The 22,105-nt window shown below is 41.7% G+C and overlaps 1 protein-coding gene across 1 annotated transcript in view; it reads left to right on the top strand.

Moving 5' to 3' along the window:
* The first annotated feature begins 2,250 nt into the window (after window positions 1-2,250).
* The window catches only part of LOC115196801 (partitioning defective 6 homolog alpha), a 38,517-nt gene continuing 18,662 nt past the window's right edge, over window positions 2,251-22,105 (top strand). The window contains exons 1-2 of the mRNA XM_029757716.1: window positions 2,251-2,703; window positions 11,571-11,793. Of these exons, the coding sequence (XP_029613576.1) occupies window positions 2,608-2,703; window positions 11,571-11,793 (319 nt within the window). The 5' untranslated portion in view covers window positions 2,251-2,607. The remainder of the gene's footprint in view (window positions 2,704-11,570; window positions 11,794-22,105) is intronic.

Raw genomic sequence — 22,105 nt, 5'->3', positions numbered from 1 at the left:
ATATTACACATAAAACATAAGATAAAACAGTACATCATATAACATCGTTACACCACTACATATCTACAACATAAAGTATACGATACAAAGCCCTCAATTGCCATGAGGTGACCATAGAGAAGAGTCCCCTACGCCAGCTGGTCCTCAGGCTTAATTCACTAACGACTACCAACCCAACTAAACCTCGGGACACTACTCAGCAAATCTGGCCCAACCAAATTATCATAAATAAAAAATAAAAATATATCACCTATTGGAAAGAAACCACAAAAAATCTAAGTAAACTTCAATGCTATTTGTCTCTAAACAGACAGTACACGGTGGTAGACTATCTGACCACTGTAACTGGCAGAAAACTGAAGAAAACACTAACTATGTACAGACTTAGTGAGCACAGTCTGGCCATAGAGACCGGTCGTCACAGGCAAACTTGGCTGCACAGAGAGGACAGGCTTCCTCCAGGAAGAGATAGAGACAGAGCTGCATTTTCTGTCAAACTGTGACAGATATTCTGACATAAAAAATACATTCTTCCCCAAAATTATAAAATAATATGAATAGTTTGAATATCTAAATGATGAAGACAAACTTAAATACATACCTGGTGAAAAAACAAAATGCTGTGTTTTAGCAGCCAAATTTGTGGCCACCTGCCACAACATGAAGGACAGCCAGTGAGAAGTGTATAGTGTGGTTATTCATATTTTCCTATTCTTTATTATTATTTGTTGTAATTGCTGTTAATGAGTATCACTATCATTATTATTGCTTAATTACAAACAGTCTAGTATATTCAAATCAAATCAAATTGTATTAGTCACATGCGCCGAATACAAGTGAAATGCTTACTTACGAGCCCCTAGCCAACAATGCAGTTTTAAAAAATATAACAAAATAAAATATGAATTAGAATAAGAAATAAAAGTAACAAGTAATTAAAGAGCAGCAGTAAAATAACAATAGCGAGACTATATACAGGGGGTACTGGTACAGAGTCACTGTGCGGGGGCACCGGTTAGTTGAGGTAATTGAGGTAATATGTACATGTAGGTAGAGTTATTAAAGTGGCTATGCATAGATGATAACAACAGAGAGAAGCAGCGGTGTAAAAGGGGGGGGGTTAGAAGCCTCTTGGACCTAGACTTGGTGCTATGGTACCGCTTGCCGTGCGGTAGCAGAGAGAACAGTCTATGACTAGGGTGGCTAGAGTCTTGATCACGTTGAGGGAGAGGTTGTTGTCCTGGCACCACACTCCCAGGTCTCTGACCTCCTCCCTATAGGCTGTCTTGTTGTTGTCGGTGATCAGGTCTACCACTGTTGTGCCATCGGCAAACTTAATGATGTGTTGGAGTCGTGCCTGGCCATGCAGTCATGAGTGAACAGGGAGTACAGGAGGGGATTGAGCACGCATTCCTGAAGGGCCTCTGTGTTGAAGATCAGCATGGCGGATGTGTTGTTACCTACCCTTCCCACCTGGAGGCGGCCCGTCAGGAAGTCCAGGATCCAGTTGCAGAGGGAGGTGTTCAGTCCCAGGGTCCATAGCTTATTGATGAGCTTTGAGGGCACTATGGTGTTGAACGCTGGGCTGTAGTCAATTAATAGCAGTCTCACATAGGTGTTCCTTTTGTCCAGGTGGGAAAGGGCAGTGTGGAGTGCAATAGAGATTGCATCATCTGTGGATCTGTTAGGGCGGTATGCAAATTGGAGTGTATCTAGGGTTTCTGGGATAATGGTGTTGATGTGAGCCATATTCCTATCTTTGATCATTGTAGCTATGTTTATTTTGACAATGTACGTGTTTACTTTCCAAGTCAATAAAGTATATTTAAATGAATTGACAGAGAAAAAGAGAGAGAGACTGGTGAAACTGGATGTCAATGCATGGGGTCATCGCTGATGAGATAAATCCATATGTAGAACACATATGTAGAAATGTTTTTGCCAAGCCTCTATCCATGGTATACAGTGTTAGAATACTGCAGTGGCAGCAAAGACCATTTCCCAATATTACAAGCAAGGGTAGGCCTATATAGTTTAAGTACCACATTGCCACTTTTTCTATTTGTATATATTTATTTTGTAAAAATCCTGTCCTTGGCCGTTTTGTCATTGAATGACCTCAGGGAAAATCTCATCATCACATCATCACATTAATTGAGTTGATGAATAATAGGGATTCTGTTCTTAGTCACTTCCTAAAAATTACTTTTGACACTCATTGGAGAAATGTGAGTCAGTGAACCTTGTCTCACCTGCTCTATGCCTCCTGGTCAACACCGACTGAAACATTTCAGCTGACCCCACGCACGACCCCATCCCCGCCTTCAATCGGCGTGTCTAGCTGACGTCATTGTTATTGAGGCAGTGTAGCTCTGCCCATCGCGAGGACAACGTTCTCCATCACAGATCTGACTCCTACTACAGAACCAGGACTGTTTAAGGACTGTACCTGTGCGTCAATCAGCCCCTATGGTGCTGCGAGTAAATGCGCTTACGACGAAGTGACTGACTTCCTGCTTAAACCTGTTTCGAGGAAAGCCTGTGGATGGTCCGAAGTGACTGACTGACTGACTGCCTGCTTAAACCTGCTTCGAGGAAAGCCTGTGGATGGTCCTATCCGCTGGGGTTCAACGCGCTAACATGTCAAGGTACCAGAGGACCCCCTTGAAAAACACCGACAATGTGGTAGAGGTCAAGAGCAAAGTAAGTGGCCGGTTTATTAATTTCACATTCATAATGCGGTTACGGTGGAACTCGTGGACCGCAGTTTATTTGCTGTTAGGTTACCTTATCAGGCACGCGCATGGATAACACCTGCGGTGCTCAGGGCTAAACCAAATCAAGCCGTATAAATCGGATCTGTCCGTATTGCGCTATCCGTTCTTGAATCCCCCACGTAACTAATCATCATCAGAGCGGGAAACACTGATGTTGGTGCCTTTGTCGCCACGACGTTCTGAGACGGAGCAGCTTGGAACGAGTCTGCCTCTATTTCAATATGTAGTAGCCTAGGAGGCAATGGCAGTTCGCATTGTCGCTCTCGGCTATGAAAGTGCACTATCCGTTGCTGTTGTAATTTCTTTGATGCATGTAGCGCGCTGTTATGCTGCAGAATAGAGCGTAGCTGTACGCGGTTAATTATAACATTAGGCCTGGCTGATTAATTATGCATGAAACATGGTATTAGTAGCGATAAACCATATGGCTTAGTAAGCTCACTGCCAATGAATTCACCGATTCACCATAAATGAATAGACCACATAGGCCATAGCCTATCTGTAAAAAAATTATTGACAATTGACAATAAATTATATATGTATTATCAGTATCAGCCTACACAGGGTGATTATTCGTTTATTATTTTATCATCATCAGTGTAGCACATTAAAATAAACTGTCTGTCAATTATACTCAGTCAATGTGTCTTTTTATAAAAATAATATCGATGACAATACTTCGAACACACATTGTCTGTCCAGGCAACACAGATGTTTTTCAGTAAAACCCAGGGGTCTCTATGGACTTCTGTCACAAAGAGCAAACATGGTAACTGCGTTTATGGAAAGTGTTTAAATGGAGTTAATGACTCTGATTATTACTTTTTCAATGTTTTACTATTGTTGTTCGCTACAGGTCAGAATCTTTAACCATCTAGTATGCTCAGAATGCACCATACTAGTGCGTATGTCAAATTCTGACATGCTACGGATTGTGGTGTTAACTCTAAATGGAGATATCTATACATGCATTCTCTGTGCAGTGTAATGTGCAGTGCAACTGCCTCACTCTCTGTCTCTCCTCAACAGTGATTTTTAACAACTTGTTGACAGTGGATTCTATTCTAATCATGTTTGTATCTCAAGTATGTGTCTCAGCTGCAGCGCAGCGTCTTAAAATGTATCAAAGGCAGTGTCTCGAAGGCAAACAGGTTCTCTCTTTGTCAGTCTCTTCTTATTCTCTCTAATAGCTATGTGTTTGGTGGGAGAGTATATGAATTAATAATGAATAGAAAACACTCCAGCCTTTCACACGGTTCTACAGGAGGCTTGCTTCTCCGAACGAGTACAGACACTCATGACTCAGCCAAGTTGTTCTGCTCATTGGAGCCCTGGGATGGTAGGGGATATAGGATCCCCTACACTAATCTGTCCATCACTCACTCACTTGTTTTCTCCCACATTTACCATCACTTTCTATATTCATACACACACAGACTTATTCTCACTTGATTACTTGCACACTTGCTATGTAGGTGATATTTAGGCAGAGTGGATTTAATCATAATCAAAATTATTTTCCAATCGTTTTCGTTCTGAACAGAACCATACTTTTTTTTTGTTCTGTTCTGACCAGAAAAATAAAGTTCTCAACTGGTTCGGACAAAAAAGTAACAGTTTATATCGTTCCTTTATGTTTCTTTTTAAAACTCAATTGTATATACATTTTTTACATTTAGCTCGATATTAAATGACTTCACCAATCATAATTGTTTACACATGCATTGGACAGATGTCAGACAGGTGTAGGGTGCGAAATGCGACTGAAATGTTGCATGTGTGAAGAGAGAGGGTGGAGGACGAGGCTAGCTTAAAGCGCTGGGCATCTTGTTATGACATGCATTATCTGAATTAGGCCCACAGAATTATACCTACGGAGGAGCGGCTTCAAAGAAGGATCTTTGAATGTCTTTGACCTTCAGAGAGTTGGCTTAACGTTGGACCAAGCTAGCTAACAAGCTTGTGTGTGCAGAGCGGCACCAGGATTTAAATAAAAACACATTTTTGTAGTTAATAAATCCAATGTTAAACTTGATACCTATAGTATCCTTAATAACCTTTTCACACGTACCAACAAACGGGTGTGATCATTCTACAGTGGTCCCTGTTGCGCATGATCAAACCGGTGTGATTACAAGGCTTATTTAGAACGTCCGTTTTTGATTGAAGCAAGAATCATCATTTGAGCTGGCCACACTTTTTTTTTTCTCACATAAATATTTTGCACAAACACAGTCCTGACAAAGTTATGTCCAGAATGTGACCAGTTTATTTCAGGATGGAATGATCAGACATTCACAGAAGTAGCTACACCATAACACAATCATCCAATTGGAAAAATGTAGGCTACATTTGTTCTAGCGCTAACTGAGGAAAGATTGAGGTAACACAAGCGGTCATATGTTTCTAACTCTCTGTTGACAGAAACTACAATATGAATTAGCTAAACATTTTCAAGAAATCGAAAGTAATCAGACGATGGGTAGATGAGAAGCCGCCATGCTTGGTTTTTTCTCATCAACCAAAGATAATAAGAGGAGGCAAGATGAGTTTGGTCTATTTATAGTATGCATGTTTAAGGGGGTGTGTCGTCTACGATCATCCACTTCCCTTCATTCACTTCCGTAAGTTTACCCGAAAGATGAGTGAACCATTCCTTCGCCTCATTTTAACATCTTTGGTCTGACAGATTATGTGACACCCAGAATGCATTGTATAATGTCATCAAACATGGCGCCACACATAGCTGGCAAATATCATTATCGTCAGTACAACCTTCAAAAGTATTTTACACACATCATAGGTGTCCATTACAATAGATGCAATAATCGGGATATGCATTATTTGTCACCAGTAATTGAAAACGTGAATAAAACTGTAAATACATTATGGTCCATTCATACATACTGTATGTGCCTACAGTAGAAATGACAACACGATATACAGAAAATAAGGAACTTACTTTGATAGGAACGCACACATGTCCAAAGATATTATTTGTAAGGAAAACAACAAGGAAGGCAATGCGAGCGCCAGCAAGAACATGTTACAATTCTTGCAAAACTGCGCAAATATATGCATACTTGATCTGCGCAAACATGAGTGAAGTGCAGTGGGTTCTCCTCGAAGAGAGAAGTTTATCCGGCTCAGTAAAGCCTCAAACATAAAATGTCCACAACGCTGAAATGGACTACTTCTATGTGAATTAATGAGGAGGCAGAACACACCTCCATTCAAACTGTTAGAAAATACAACTTGTTAGAAAATAATTAGAAATGGACAAGTTGAAACAGCCTATAGATAATTAGTAGACAGTGTGTTAATTGTCCTGTTACGTAATAATCACATTTTGGAACAGTGAGTGCATTCTGACCTCACGTGCATAAAACAACTGTTAGAGATATTTAACCTTCTAATAAAAAAATCTCTTTCCTTAATTTCTGAATCACAGTCGTAACGTCAGTAGGCTACGGTAGCCTATGGGAGGGGCAGGTAGCCTGGCCCCACACACACGCACACACACTGGCAAAGATTTTCTGAGTGACAGAGTGAGGGCTTTGCATAGGCGTTTTGTTGAGTTTTTTGGGGGAATGGGAAAAATGACCGGAACGTAAAATAATATTATTAACAGGTTCCCATGCTTTTAAGAATAAGGGTGCTGTTTTGGAATAGTATGGATCACTTTTGTTCCCGGTTCTGATTCTGTTCCCTAAAAAATGTAGTTCTGTTCCGTGAATTATAGATATATTTTTAAGTTGTTTTTTATGTTTTTATAGAATATTTAAAACATACAACATACAATATAGTTTATTATTTTTTTTATTTAACCTTTATGGGGCGGCAGCATAGCCTAGTGGTTAGAGCGTTGGACTAGTAACCGAAAGGTTGCAAGATCGAATCCCTGACCTGACAAGGTACAAATCTGTTGTTCTGCCCCTGAACAAGGCAGTTAACCCACTGTTCCTAGGCTGTCATTGAAAATAAGAATTTGTTCTTAACTGACTTGCTGAGTTAAATAAAGGAAAAATACAAATTTGGCAAGTCAGTTACAAACAAATTCACAATGATAGCCAAACCCTAACCCCTATGGGACTACCAATCACAGCTGGAATACAGCCAATGCAGCCTGGAATTGAACCAGCATCTGTACTGACACTGAGATGCAGTGCCTTAGATCACTGTGCCACTCGGGAGCCCATACTTGCAGTGAAGCAGCTCAACAACTACATCACATTAGTCATCAAACAGCAAAAGGCATCAAGGACAACAAAAATCATAACAGCAAGGCCAACTGAATAGGCCAACTGCACAGTATCAGCCTCAGGCAAACCAGCATTGTCATTCAAACTTACTTTTTGTTATGTTTTATTTAGATTTTTTCTTTTTACTTTTATCTTTGAGAGTTTCAGAGTTCCTCTGTCTGTGTTATTTTGCCCATCTTAATCTTTTCTTCTTATTGACCAGTAGGCCAGCATACCGGAGTTGCATGGAATTTCTCGCATGGAATAGCCTTCATTTCTCAGAACAATTTCTCAGAACAAGAAAAGTCTGACGAGTTTCAGAAGAAAGTTATTTCTTTCTGGACATTTTGAGCCTGTAATCAAACCCACAAATGCTGATGCTCCAGATACTCAACTAGTCTAAAGAAGGCCAATTTTATTGCTTCTTCAATCAGTACAACAGTTTTCAGCTGTGCTAACATAATTGCAAAACGGTTTTCTAATGATCAATTAGCCTTTTAAATTGATAATCTTGGATTAGCTAACACAACGTGCCATTGGAACACAGGAGTGATGGTTGCTGATAATGGGCCTCTACACTGATGTAGATATTCCATAAAAAAATTGGCCTTTTCTAGCTACAATAGTCATTTACAACATTAACAATGTCTACACTGTATTTCTGATCAATTTGGACAAAAATGTGCTTTTCTTTCAAAAACAAGGAAATTGAAATGTAGTGTATATCAGCTCATACACCCTGTACAATGGAATCGGTACTTTGGTGCGAAAAGTGCATATCAATCCCAGAACAACAGCAAGGGACCTTGTGACGATGCTGGAGGAAACAGGTACAAAAGTATCTATATCCACAGTAAAACGAGTCCTATATCAACATAACCTAAAAGGCCGCTCAGGAAGGAAGAAGCCACTGCTCCAAAACCGCCATAAAAAAGCCAGATTACGGTTTGCAACTGCACATGGGGACAAAGATCGTATTTTTTTGATAAACGCAACACCATCCCAACCGTGAAGTACGGAGGTGGCAGCATCATGTTGTGGGGGTGCTTTGCTGCAGGAGGGACTGGTGCACTTCACAAAATAGATGGCATCATGAGGGAGGACAATTATGTGGATATATTGGAGCAACATCTCAAGACATCAGTCAGGACGTTAAAGCTTGGTTGCAAATGGGTCTTCCAAATGGACATTGACCCCAAGCATACTTCCAAAGTTGTGGCAGAATGCCTTAAAGACAACAAAGTCAAGGTATTGGAGTGGCCATCACAAAGCCCTGACCTCAATCCTATGGAAATTTAAGGGCAGAGTTGAAAAAGAGTGTGCGAGCAAGGAGGCCTACAAACCTGACTCAGTTACAGAAGCTCTGTCAGGAGGAATGGGCCAAAAATTATTGTGGGAAGCTTGTGGAAGGCTAGCTGAAACGTTTGACCTAAGTTAAACAATTTAATGGCAATGCTACCAAATACTAATTGAGTGTATGTAAACTTCTGACCCACTGGAAATGTGGTGAAAGAAATAAAAGCTGAAATAAATCATTCTCTCTACTATTATTCTGACATTTCTCATTCTTAAAATAAAGTGGTGATCTTAACTGACCTAAGACAGGGAATTTTTACGAGGATTAAATGTCAGGAATTGTGAAAAACTGAGTTGAAATGTATTTGGCTAACGTGTACGTAAACTTCGGACTTAGCTGTACCTCTCCATGGTTGCAGGATCTTGTCTATAAGTTTTCTATTTTAATTTATTGTGGAGATCTCATATCTTTTGTGATATGAATACCAAGTATGTCTACTTCACCATCAGCCCATTTTATAGGTAAACCGCAGGTTAATGTTAAAGTTGTAATTTTTAAAGATCCAATGCGTAATATTGTACACTTATCATAATTAGGTTTTAGTCCAGAGTGTCCAGAAAAGTTATCTAGATCTTCAGTGAGACATTGCAGGGATCTAGCTTGTGGACTCAACATAAAACTTGAGTCATCGGCACACATGGACACCTTTGTTTTTTAACAGCTAGTGATTCGATGACAATAACGAATATATATGGTGACAGCGGACACCCTTGTTTAACTCCTCTTGACAATTAAAACTCTCTGACAAGCAGCCGCTATATACTATTTTACACCAGGGGGTTGCTATACATGACCTTTACCCATTTTTATAAGAGAATCACAGAAATTGAAAAAATCCAGCCATTTATAAATAAAATCCTGTCTTACTTTATCAAAGGCCTTGTCAAAATCCGCTATAAATACCAGGCCTGGCTTCTTAGATATTTCATGATGTTCTATTATTTCTAGTGGTTGTCGTATATTATCTCCAATGTATCGTCCATGTAAAAAACCTGTCTGATCTGGATGAACAATACTTGGTAAAACCTTTTTAGTTGTGAGTGCTATGCATTTCGCTAGTATTTTTGAAGCGTAACATTGAAGCGTAAGAGGCCTCCAGTTTTTAAGATAGACTGGATCTTTATATTTGCCACCTGGGTCCTGTTTTAATAATAGTGAAATCAGACCTTCCCGCTGAGTACCTGACAAACTACCATTTCTATAGGAGTAGTTAAAACAAGCTAAGAATGGAGCTATGAGCATATCAAAAGCCCTGGGGTTTTTCCTGACTGAAAGGATTTATTAGCCTCAAAAAGTTATTCCTCTGTAATTTGGCCTTCGCACTGATCTTTCTGTACATTTCTTAATTTTCAATATTTTTATTATTTGGAAAGAATTCCTTACAGTAATCATCATTCAGTGTGTGAGGATGAGATGGAAAAGAGAACATCTGCTTAAAATATTTAGCTTCCTCTTTTAAAATATAATTTGTAGAATCATAAATGACTCCGTCTTCAGTAACGAGTTTCTGCAAATTATTTTTGTTAGCGTTGCTGTGTTGGAGATTCAGGAAGAATTTGGTGCATTTTTCTCCATATTCCATCCAGTTCACTTTATTTTTGTAATAGATTACATTAGATTGTTCTTGAATAAGTTCCTCCAGTTCTTTTTGTTTTTCCTCTAACTTATTTTGTATCTCTGTAGTATCATTTTTATTGGTATCTACCTGTACTATTAGTTCATGTATTTCCCTTGTTAGTCTTGTCTATTGCCTATTGCGGACAGTCTGAGCACTGATGAAGGGATTGTGCGTTCCTGGTGTAACTCGGGCAGTTGTTGTTGCCATCCTGTACCTGTCCCGCAGGTGTGATGTTCGGATGTACCGATCCTGTGCAGGTGTTGCTACAAGTGGACGGTCAGCGGTCCATCCCGTCTCCCTGTAGCGCTGTCTTAGGCGTCTGTGGAACTTGTTTAGTTTATGTCTCAGTTGTTGAATCTTATTTTCATACAAATATTTACGCATGTTAAGTTTGCTGAAAATAAACGCAGTTGACAGTTTCTTTTTTTGCTGAGTTTAGTTGCATCATAATTACCTTTAACATAATTTTCATAGAAAAACGCATCCCAGCATTTCCATAGCAATTGACGTTTCACATGATCATGAAAGAGACCTTGCATTACTCTAGAGACGGCTTCACTACAGTACAAATGTATCCCGTACAATATGTTATTGTTCCCCAAATGTTCTTGTTCTGATATCTTCCCCTTGCTCTCTCTCTTTTCTGTTTTTGGGTGGAAATGGCATAATCAGTCAGCCCTCCTGCTCAGTAAAGCATGCAATGTATTCTTCTTCAATGGAGAGGAAAAGAAGCGTAGAGTAGACCCGCCCATTTTCTGTGAGAGCCCACAATCATTGAGTGCATATCCCATTATTTGTTTCAGACTGTAAATATGGTTGGACACACAAACCAATCAATCATGTTATCATAAAAACAACCAATGGATTTGAAATGGGTGGTGCACCATGCAGTACTCCCTACTCTATACTGTCTAGCACTGTTTGCTCATCCTGCCTGTTTTTCCTTTACTCTAATCTAGTCTCCTTCGCCTGCCAATCTGTTGTATATTTGTCTCCCTGTCTTTGTGATTGGGGAAGTAAGTGGCACCAGACATTGATGGGATTGCACATCGTGTTAGAGGAGTGACAACCTGCTGTGTGTGTTTCGATGTGATAAGCACCTCAGAGAGAAATTCACTGGCTGTGCAGGGCAGCATCTCCACACAGACAAGCACAGCTCACATCTTGTGTTGTCCCCACAGCGCTCTTTATGTATTAGTGCTACACGGCTACCTCACAATGATCAACAATCCACTGTGTTATCATTGGGCTGTGCCCTGGTCCCTGCTGCATCTAATAGGAAGTCTCAGAACATGACTCCAGTTGTTACGTACTGGACGATGTCTACATGTCAAGCTCTGTGATGTAAAAGTAACACCTAGGTTATGTTTTGAAGAATGCAGAATGCGTGCAAGACAATGAAAAGCAATGGTGGAATATAGGTGAATTGTGAATGGTTGGGTTAGCGGTGAATGGCAATGTCATGTCTGAGTCTTATGTTGGAGTCTGTTGTTTGTTGTAAAATTGATGTCAGGATGCACCATTCTTCATGAGTTTGCTTTCATGACACAGTGTTCTCTGACCTTTTTGTTTTCCAGTTTGAGGCGGAGTACAGACGTTTCGCTTTGAAGAAGAGCAGCACCTGTGGCTTTCAAGAGTTTTACCGGCTGCTGCAGACCGTTCACCACATCCCCGGTGTGGAAGTGCTGCTGGGATATGCTGACATCCAGGGTGACCTGCTGCCAATCAACAACGATGACAACTTCTACAAAGCCCTGTCCTCAGCCAACCCACTGCTCAGGATCATCATCCAGAAGAGAGGTGAGGCTGCATCATGGAGAGAGGGATGGGAGGGGGCTAAGAGTATAGATATTTATAAGAGAAACCTCATTGGTAGCTTACGGTGTTGGTTAAAGCTTTCTGCTATTGATGTTGACCTTGTTGCATTTGGAGTTCCTGTATTCTTGCTCCAAAGCCTGTTGGCTGTTGTGTTGAAGTGGGCGTGTCACTCTTGATGCTTGTTCGTTATCGGCACTGTCCTTGGTGTGTTTTTTAAGTGTCAGTTGTAGATCATGAAAAGGAACTTCGAGGTGAGCTAGCAGAACATTATAGTGTGTGTTTATGACTAAATAAATGTTATGCCTTTTGTTATTGTGCAGTCGTTAGCGATAGTGGCTCTATTGTAATGTTGTTGACAGCTGTGTTTCTTACTGTGACTGATAGTGGAGGTATGAGAGTCAGTCAGTGTGGCAATGGTGATGACGTTGTTTGTATTGTGAGGGGATGAGTGTCTGGTACTCTGATCATTGTTGCCATTCTGGCCTGCCTCAGTGGGTTGGACTGTCTGGCGCTGGGCCAGCCCTCAGGAATGCGAAGGCAGAGCGCTGAGAAGGGATGGAGCTGGGGTTGGCGCTAAGGCTAAGGGACTGGAGATGGGGATAGGGGCTGGAACTGGGGGTCGGGGCTGGCTCCAGTGGCGGTTCTAGACCATTTCAACTGGGGGGGCCAAGCTGGGGCCAGTTGTACTGTTAGAGGGGCCAGTTACATTAGACGTTATTGTTGTCATATCGTTTTCTTCACTGCATTGCAGGCATTAGCAGGCAAAAGACCATGTTCATAATCATCATCGTTGCCACTGTCTAATAACAGATGTAAAAAAAGAACAATAGAAAAAAATTGTTTTCTAAAAATTATTTCATACTCCACATTTAGGGGGGCCACAAGGGGGTCCAAAATTGTTGTCACAGGGGCACTGCCCCCCCCCCCCAGAACCGCTAGTGGCTGGCTCCTCTCCCTGATCTCACCCCTAGCCTTTTACACACACACACACACACACACAAACACACACACAAACCTCAGATGCTCCCTTCTCTTCCCCACCACATGCTCTCTGTCCCTCTTAATAATCTCTCTCCCCTCTCTCCGTCTGTCTGTCTCTCTCTCTACATCTCTTTAGCTCCCTCTCAATTCCTCCATCCCTAATGCCCCATCACGGTCAGTGAGTTTGATCAAAACCAATTCTGCAGGGCAACATTCCGGAAATGTGCCACTAATGCTCTTAAACGTTGCTCCCCCATTATTTATAGTCAAGTCTTTCTATGTTCTGTTGTTTTATTGTTTTGTTTGTTTGCTTAATTCAGTTGGAAATGTTAATCTGGAAAGAGGAGAATGGCTGCTATTGTTCCCAGTTTTAGAATACCATCCTGTTTGTAACAAAACAAATTTGCTTACATGAAATTCCCATTATTATGCTTCTTTATTAGCCATGTCGTGCTGCTTTGTGATTGCTACAGGAAGGTATCGATGACTCATTTAGCACTTTACATAATTATCCGTCAGGCTCACGATGTTATCCAGGTCAGTGGAGATGGATGGTTATTGTAGTTAACCATCTCTATTTTATGACTAACCCTAACAAAAAGAAGAATAAATTATATTACCAAACCAAGATAAATGACAAAATACAATGGAAAAAAGCTTTTGAGTACCTTAAATTATATCTTGGCCAGAAACCCCAATTCATCTCCATCGTTCATTGAAGTTCATGGTCATTTATAACAAAACCTTTTGATATTGCCAGTATTTCAATGACTATTTCACTAGTAAAGTGGAAAAACTCAAAAGTGAAATGACAACATTGATCAGTGAACCATCATATTTTTGTATAAAAGATCTATTAATGAAAGAGAATAATTGCTGTTTTGAATTTCTTGCAGTTAGTGTGGGAGAGGTGGAAAAACTGTTGTTATTCATCAATATTGATAAGTCACCAGGTATAGGCAACCTTGATGGGAAACTATAGAGAATGGTAGCAGACTGTATTGCCACCTCTATTTGTTAAATCTTTAACCAAAGCCTGAAGGAGTGTGTGTCCACAGGCGTGGAAGGAAGAAAAAGCACCCTTTGATGCCTCTAACAGCTGACCAATCAGTTTGCAGCCTGTTCTTAGTAAACTGATGGAGACAATTCTATTTGACCAAATACAATGCTATTTTTCAGAGAACAAGTTAATTAGTGACTTTCAGCATATATATCGAAAAGGGCACTCAACTTGTACTGCACTGACTCAGATGACTAATGATTGGTTAAAAGAAATGGATAATAAGACAATAGTTGGAGGTGTATTGTTAGATTTCAGGGTAGGCCGTCATTGTAAATAAGAATTTGTTCTTAACTGACTTGCCTAGTTAAATAAAAAATACATAAATAAAATAAAGATTAGAGTGATATTATTGATCATAAATTGTTATTGAAGAAACTTGCTTGCTTTGACTTTACATCACCTGCCATCACATGGTTGGAGAGTTGTATTTATCCAATAGAACCCAGAGAGTGTTCTTCAATGGAAGCTTCGCTAACATCAGATATGTACAGTGCGGTGTCTCTCAGGGCAGTTTCCTTACTCTTCTCTATTTGTCACTGATCTTACACGAAGCTAGAATGACTATGCATGCAGATGATTCCACACTCTACATGTCAGCACCCAAAGCCAGTGTTCTCAATGAAATACTAAATAAGGAGTTAGTCAGTATCAGAATGGGTGATTAATAATAAACTGATCTTTAAATACGTTTTTGACACAAAAATTGCATATACTAGTTGTTCAGGCTCTGGCATTGTCCCATCTTGATTATTGTCCAGTAATATGGTCAAATGCAGCAAAGAAAGACCTAGCAAAGCTGCAACTGGCTCAAAACAAGAGCAGGATGCCTTGCCCTTAACTGCACATACAGAACTAAGATCAACAACATGCATGCCAGAAAGGAAATTGAATAACACGTATGTGTACATTTATTTTGCTACGCTCGCGCACGTAACGCGAGCAGTGTGGTCAGCATGTTACATACACATCATTTTTGTGTTGTATTGTTTGTATATTGTTGTATTTAAAATGTGTGTTACTGTTCTTGTGTATCAGTGTTTTGTTACTGGTCATTGTGGTTTTTTTGTGGACCCCAGGAAGAATAGCTGCTGCTTCTGCAAAAGCTAATGGGGATCCAAATAAACAAATATGTGCTCAGCTGTGTATAGAGAGGAGAGAGGAGATGTGCCCTGTAGTTCAACTCCCCTCTGTGTGGTCGCTGAAGCTCTAACGGTTTAGTGTGCTATGTGTCAGTCAGAATAGAGATAGACAGTGCAGCTTAATGCTTCTCTATCGATGGCTCTCTGTGGGAGTGACTCCTGCTGCATCAGCACCAGGCCCTGCTCTGCCTGTCATGGCTGGGGAGCACAGTGCCTTGCTGGGGCCTGAGATGCGGTCAACACAGGTGGCAATGGAACTGGGCGCAATAACACTGGATGGAGAGAGACTAGGGTGGATGTATAGAGTGACAGAGGCTGCAATAGTAGATTTAAGGGAAGAGCAATAGTAATAACATTTGTGAGGTATAGTGAGTGAGAGGTTGGGGGTTTGGGGGGCTGGGGGAGTGAAGCTCAGAGGGTGCCTTCCATTCAGCACAGACCAGGAGAGCAACGAATGCAGCTAATGAGATCTAGTCTCCCCTGTGGTCCTGGAAGAAGGCTTCAAGAGAGAAACTCAGATGTGAAGAGATGAAAAGTGAGAAATTGAAATAGAAAGCGAAGGAGAGAAAGAGACTGCTATAGGAATTTCATAGTAATGTGTCTTTTTCCATTTCATCTTCCTGTTTTCTCCCTGTTCTCATCTACACCATATGCACTATATGTTTGAAAGAAAGGCCTATTTGAATAACAAAGCCGTAGCTTGCACAGAAAAATAATTTGCCTCCTTTCTAATTTTCTCTACTTTTGCATATTCTTTATACTGTATGTTATCAGATTGTCAACCAAAACCTAATATTAGATAAAGGAAACCTGAGTGAACAAATAACACAACATTTACATACTTCATTTATTTCATAAAAAATGCAACACCCAATGTCCCTGTGTGAAAAAGTAATTGCCCCCTTACACTCAATAACTGGTTGTGCCACCTTTTAGTTGCTATGACTTCAACCAAACGCTTCCTGTAGTTGTTGATTAGTCTCTCACGTCGCTGTGGAGGAATTTTGGCCCACTCTTCCATGCATAACTGCTTTAACTCAGCGACGTTTGTGGGGTTTCAAGAATGAACTACTAGTTTCATGTCCTGCCACATCATCTCAATTGGGATTACGTCTGGACTTTGACTAGGCCATTCCAAAACTTCAAATGTGTTGCTTTTTAGCGATTTTCATTTAGACTTGATTGTGTGTTTTGGATCATTGTCTTGCTGCATGACCCAGTTGCGCTTCAGTTCACATACGGATGGCCTGATGTTCTCCTGTAGAATTCTCTGATACAGAGCAGAATTCATGTTTCCTTCTATTAAGGCAAGTTGTCCAGATCCTGAGGCAGCAAAGCATCCCCGAACCATCACACTACCACCACCATGCTTGACTGTTGGCATGAGGTTCTTACTGTGTAATGCAGTGTTTGGTTTTTGCCTTGCATAATGGGACCTGTGTCATCCAAAAAGTTATACTTTTGACTCATCTGTCCATAGAACATTCTTCCAGGAGTCTGGTGGATCATCCAGGTGGAGAGGTGCCTTTTGGCAAATATGAGTCAACTTTATGGATGAGATGGGTCCCATTTATGTCTGGCGATAACCAACTACAGGAAGCATTTGGTTGGAGTCATTGCAGCTAAAGGTGGCGCAACCAGTTATTGAGGGTAAGGGAGCAATTATCTTTTCACAAAGGGGAATTGGGTGTTGCATAATTTCATAAAATTAACTTCATTCAATAAATAAAACAAGTATAAATGTAAATACATTTTTATTCAGGTTCCCTTTATCTAATATTAGGTTTTGGTTGAAGATCTAATAACATTCAGTATCAAAAATCTGCAAAAATAGAGAAGATCAGAAAGGGGAAAATACTTTTTCACGGCACTGTATAAAGAGGAAGCCAGCATCCGTGTATGCTCCAGGAGATTCAGCACACATGCTAATTATTCATTAGCTGAAAAAGCCTCCTCGCTTTACAGACAAAGCTCTGATCAATAATTTGAATGGCTCTGGAGGCAAACGCAATCAGAAGTTTTCTTATCTATTTGTTCATCCAGTGGGAGTTGTTCTGTTTTGCTGCAACTGACTGACAACAGAGCTACTTCCTGTTTTCATGGGGATGCTCTTTAGAGCCCTGAACACCTATCAGGCTTTAAATGGGCTAAGTACAGTATGTGGCTATAGATCAAATTACATTTTAGTTGTCACATACACGTGTTTAGCAGATGTTTTTGTGGGTGTAACGAAATGCTTGTGTTTCTAGCTCAAACAGTGCAGTAATATCTAACAAGTAATATCTAACAATACACACATTCTAAAGTAAAGGAATTGAATTAGGAATATACAAATATTAGGACGAGCAATGTCAGTGGCATAGACTAAGATACACTGTATCTGTAAAAGTTTGTGAGGGTTTTAGGTGCCAGGACAAATTTATTTAGCCTTCAGTCAGGAAGTCCAGGACCCAGTTGCACATGGCGGGGTTCAGACCCAGGGCCTCAAGCTTAATGATGAGCTTGGAGGGTACTATGGTATTGAATGCTGAGCTATAGTCAATGAACAGCATTCTTGCATAGGTATTCCTCTTGTCCAGATGGGATAGGGCAGTGTGATGGCGATTGCATCGTCTGTGGATCTATTGGGGCGGTAAGCAAATTGAAGTGGGTCTAGGGTGTCCGGTAAGGTGGAGGTGATATGATCCTTGACTAGTCTCTCTAAGCACTTCATGATGACAGAAGTGTGCTACGGAGCGATAGTCATTTAGTTCAGTTACGTTTGCTTTCTTGGGTACAGGAACAATGGTGGACATCTTGAAGCATGTGGGGACAACTGGGATAGGGAGAGATTGAATATGTCTGTAAACACTCCAGCCAGCTGGTCTGCGCATGCTCTGAGGACGCGGCTAGAGATGCCGTCTTGGCCGGCAGCCTTGCGAGGGTTAACACACTTAAATGTCTTACTCACGTCGGCCACGGAGAAGGAGAGCCCACAATCCTTGGTAGCGGGCCGCGTCGGTGGCACTGTGTTATCCTCCAAGCGGCTGAAGAAGGTGTTTAGCTTGTCCGGAAGCAAGACGTCAGTCAGGAAGTGAAGTCGGTGTCCGCGACGTGACTGGTTTTCCCTTCGAGTTCTTAGGAAACTATGCATTATTTTAGTTTTTTATGTATTATTTTTTACATTGTTACCCCAGGAAATCTTAAGTCTTTTTACATACAGCCGGGAAGAACTATTAGATATAAGAGCAACGTCAACTTACCAACATTACGTCCAGGAATACGACTTTCCCTAAGCGGATCCTCTGTTTGGACCACCACCCAGGACAATGGAGCATATTCCTGTAGGCGATCCAAAACAACAACGTCGCAGAAGGGGCAGATGAAGCGGCCACCTGGCCAGGCTCCGTGAACGGGCACAATGCACACCACTCCCGAGTATACTACTAGCCAATGTCCCGTCTCTTGACAACAATGTAGACAACATTCGAGCAAGGGTTGCCTTCCAGAGAGACATCAGAGATTGTAACGTTCTCTGTTTCACGGAAACATGGCTCTCTCGGGATATGTTGTCGAAATCTGTTCAGCCACCGGGCTTCTCCATGCATCGCACCGACAGAGATTAACACCTCTCTGGGAAAAGGAAGGGCAAGGGTGTATGCTTTATGAATAACAACTCATGGTGTAAACATTTCAACATACAGGAACTCAAGTCCTTCTGCTCACCCAATCTGGAATTCCTTACAATCAAGTGCCAGCCATTTTACATTCCAAGACAATTCTTGTCAGTTATAGTCACAGCTGTGTACATTCCCCCTCAAGGAACAGCCATCAAGGAACCTTTTTATTTTATACCAGGTAAATTGACTGAGAACACATTCTCATTTACAGCAACAATAGTTTCGGGGGATAGGAGGGGGGATGAATGAGCCAATTGTCAGCTGGTGATGATTTGGTGGCCATGATGGTATGAGGGCCAGATTGGGAATTTAGCCAGGACACCAGGGTTAACACCCCTACTCTTATGATAAGTGCAATGGGATCTTTAATGACCTCAGAGAGTCAGGACACCCGTTTAACGTCCCATCCAAAAGACAGCCCCCTATACAGGGCAGTGTCCCCAATCACAGCCCTGGGGCATTGGGATATTTTTTAGACCAGAGGAAAGAGTGGCTCCTACTGGCCCTCCAACACCATCTGGTCTCCCATCCAGGGACTGACCAGGACCAACCCTGCTTAGCTTCAGAAGCAAGCCAGCAGTAGGATGCAGGGTGGTATGCTGGACTATTTACAAATTGGAAACCATACATCCTGAGGCTGCATTTATTGTAGCTGGGGATTTTAACAAAGCAAATTTTAGAACAAGTCTACCTAAATTCTTCAATCATATTGATTGCGCTACGCGCATGCAGAATACCCTCAACCACTGCTACTCTAACTACCGCAATGCATACAAAGCTCTCCCCCACCCTCCCTTCGGTAAATCTGGCCACGACGCCATGTTGCTCCTTCCGTCTTATAGGCAGAAACTCAACCAGGATGTACCAGTGACGAGAACCATTCAACGCTTGTCCGACCAATCGGAAGCCACGCTCAAGATTGTTTTGATCACGCGGACTGGAATATGTTCCTGGTCAGCCTCAGAGACCACATCAACCTATATGCTGACTCAGTGAGTGCGTTTATAAAGAAGTGCGTTGGAGATGTGGTACCCACTGTGACTATTAAACCTACCCTAACCAGAAACCGTGGATGGATGAAATGCGTGATCCACCGCATTTAACCATGGAAAGAGGTCTGGAAATATGTCTGAATATAAACAGTGTAGCTATTCCCTCCGTAAGGCAATCAAACAAGCGAAATGCCAGTACAGGGACAAGGTGGAGTCACAATTCAACGACTCAGACACAAGACGAATGTGGCAGGGTCTACAGGAAATCATGGATTACAAAAAGAGATCCAGCCACGTCACGAACACCGACGTCACGCTTCCAGACAAACTAAACACCTTCTTTGCCCGCTTTGAGGATAATACAATGCCATCATCGCGGCCTGCTAACAAGGACTGGCTGACGTGAGTAAAACATTTAAACGTATTAACCCTCGGAAGGCTGCTGGCCCAGACGGCATCCCTAGCGGCGTCCTCGGAGCATGTGCAGACCAGCTGGCTGGTGTGTTCACGGACATATTCAATCACTCCCTATCCCAGTCTGTTGTCCCCACATGCTTCAAGATGGCTATCATTGTTCCTGTACCCAAGAAGGCAAAGATATCTGAACTAAATGACTACCGCCCCGTAGCACTCACTTCTGTCATCATGAAGGGCTTTGAGATACTAGTCAAGGATCATATCACCTCCACCTTACCGGCCACCCTAGAACCACTTCAGTTTGCATACCGCCCCAACAGGTCCACAGACGATGCAATCGCCATCATACTGCACACTGCCCTATCCCATCTGGACAAAAGCAATACCTATGTAAGAATGCTGTTCATTGACTACAGCTCAGCATTCAACACCATAGTACCCTCCAAACTCATTATCAAGCTGGAGGCCCTGGGTCTCAACCCCGCCCTGTACAACAGGGTCTTGAACTTTCTGACGGCCCACCCCCAGGTGCATGCCTCCAACTCGATCATCAAGTTTGCAGATGACACAACAGTAGTGGGCTTGATTACCAACAACGATGAGACAGCCTACAGGGGAGGGCACTCGGAGTGGGGTGTCAGGAAAACAACCTCTCACTCAACATCAACAAAACAAAGGAGATGATCGTGGACTTCAGGAAACAGCAGAGGGTGCACCCCCCCTATCCACATCGAAGGGACAGCAGTGGAGAAGGTGGAAAGTTTTAAGTTCCTCTGTGTACACATCACAAACAAACTGAAGTGGTCCACTCACACAGACAGGAGGTTGAAGAAATTTGGCTTTTCACCCAAAACCCTGACAAACGTTTACAGATGCACAATCGAGAGCATCCTATCGAGCTGTATCACAGCCTGGTACGGCAACTGCACAGCCCACAACCGCAGGGCTCTCCAGAGGGTGGTGCAGTCTGCACAACGCATCACCGTGGGCAAACTACCTGCCCTCCATGACACCTACAGGACCCAATGTCACAGGAAGGTCAAAAAGATAATCAAGGACATCAACCACCTGAGCCACTGCCTGTTCACACCGCTACCATCCAGAAGGTGAGGTCAGTACAGGTGCATCAAAGCTGGGACCGAGAGGCTGAAAAACAGCTTCTATCTCAAGGCCATCAGACTGCTAAACAGCAATCACTAAGTCAGAGAGGCTGCTGCCTCCATTGAGACCTAATCACTGGCCACTTTAAGAAATGGATCACTAGTCACTTTATACAATGCACTCTAAATAATGCCACTTTAATAATGTTTACATATCTCACATTACTCATATAACATGTATATACTGTATTTTATACCATCTATTGCACCTTGCCTATGCCGCTCGGCCATCGCTCATCCATATACTTACATGTACATATTCTCATTCACCCCTTTAGATTTTTTGTGTGTTAGGTAGTTGTTGGGGAATTGTTAGTTTACTTGTTAGATATTACTGCACTGTTGGAACTAGAAGCACAAGCATTTCGCTACACTCGCATTAACATCTGCTAACCATGTGTATGTGACATATAAAATTTGATTGTCTGTAGACCATTCCACATACGTCTTGCGTCTGAGCCGTTGAATTGCGACTCCACTTTGTCTCTATACTGATGTTTTGCTTGTTTGATTGCCTTACGGAGGGAATAACTACACTGTTTGTATTCAGCCAAATTCCCAGTCACCGTGCCATGGTTAAATGCGATGGTTCGCGCTTTCAGTTTTCCACTTACTAACCGTATAGTAAATGCAGTTTAATTTAGGAGCCTGTATTCCTTACCCTCTGCAATACTACTGCATGTGCTAGTGTTTTTTCCCCCCTCCCTTTTAAGAGTGTGAGAATGTACTACGTGAGTAGTGAAAATCTTCATGAGTTACACCTGGAAGCAGTGGTGGAAAAAGTACCCAATTGTCATACTTGAGTAAAAGTAAAGATACTTTAATAGAAAGTTACTCAAGTAAAAGTAAAAGTCACCCAGTAAAATCCTACTTGAGTAAAAGT

This window comes from Salmo trutta, chromosome 7, assembly GCF_901001165.1.
Source record: "Salmo trutta chromosome 7, fSalTru1.1, whole genome shotgun sequence".
Classification (NCBI taxonomy): Eukaryota; Metazoa; Chordata; class Actinopteri; order Salmoniformes; family Salmonidae; genus Salmo; species Salmo trutta.
Note: the sequence above shows the minus strand (reverse complement) of the source record. Positions and strands in the feature narration are given on the sequence as shown.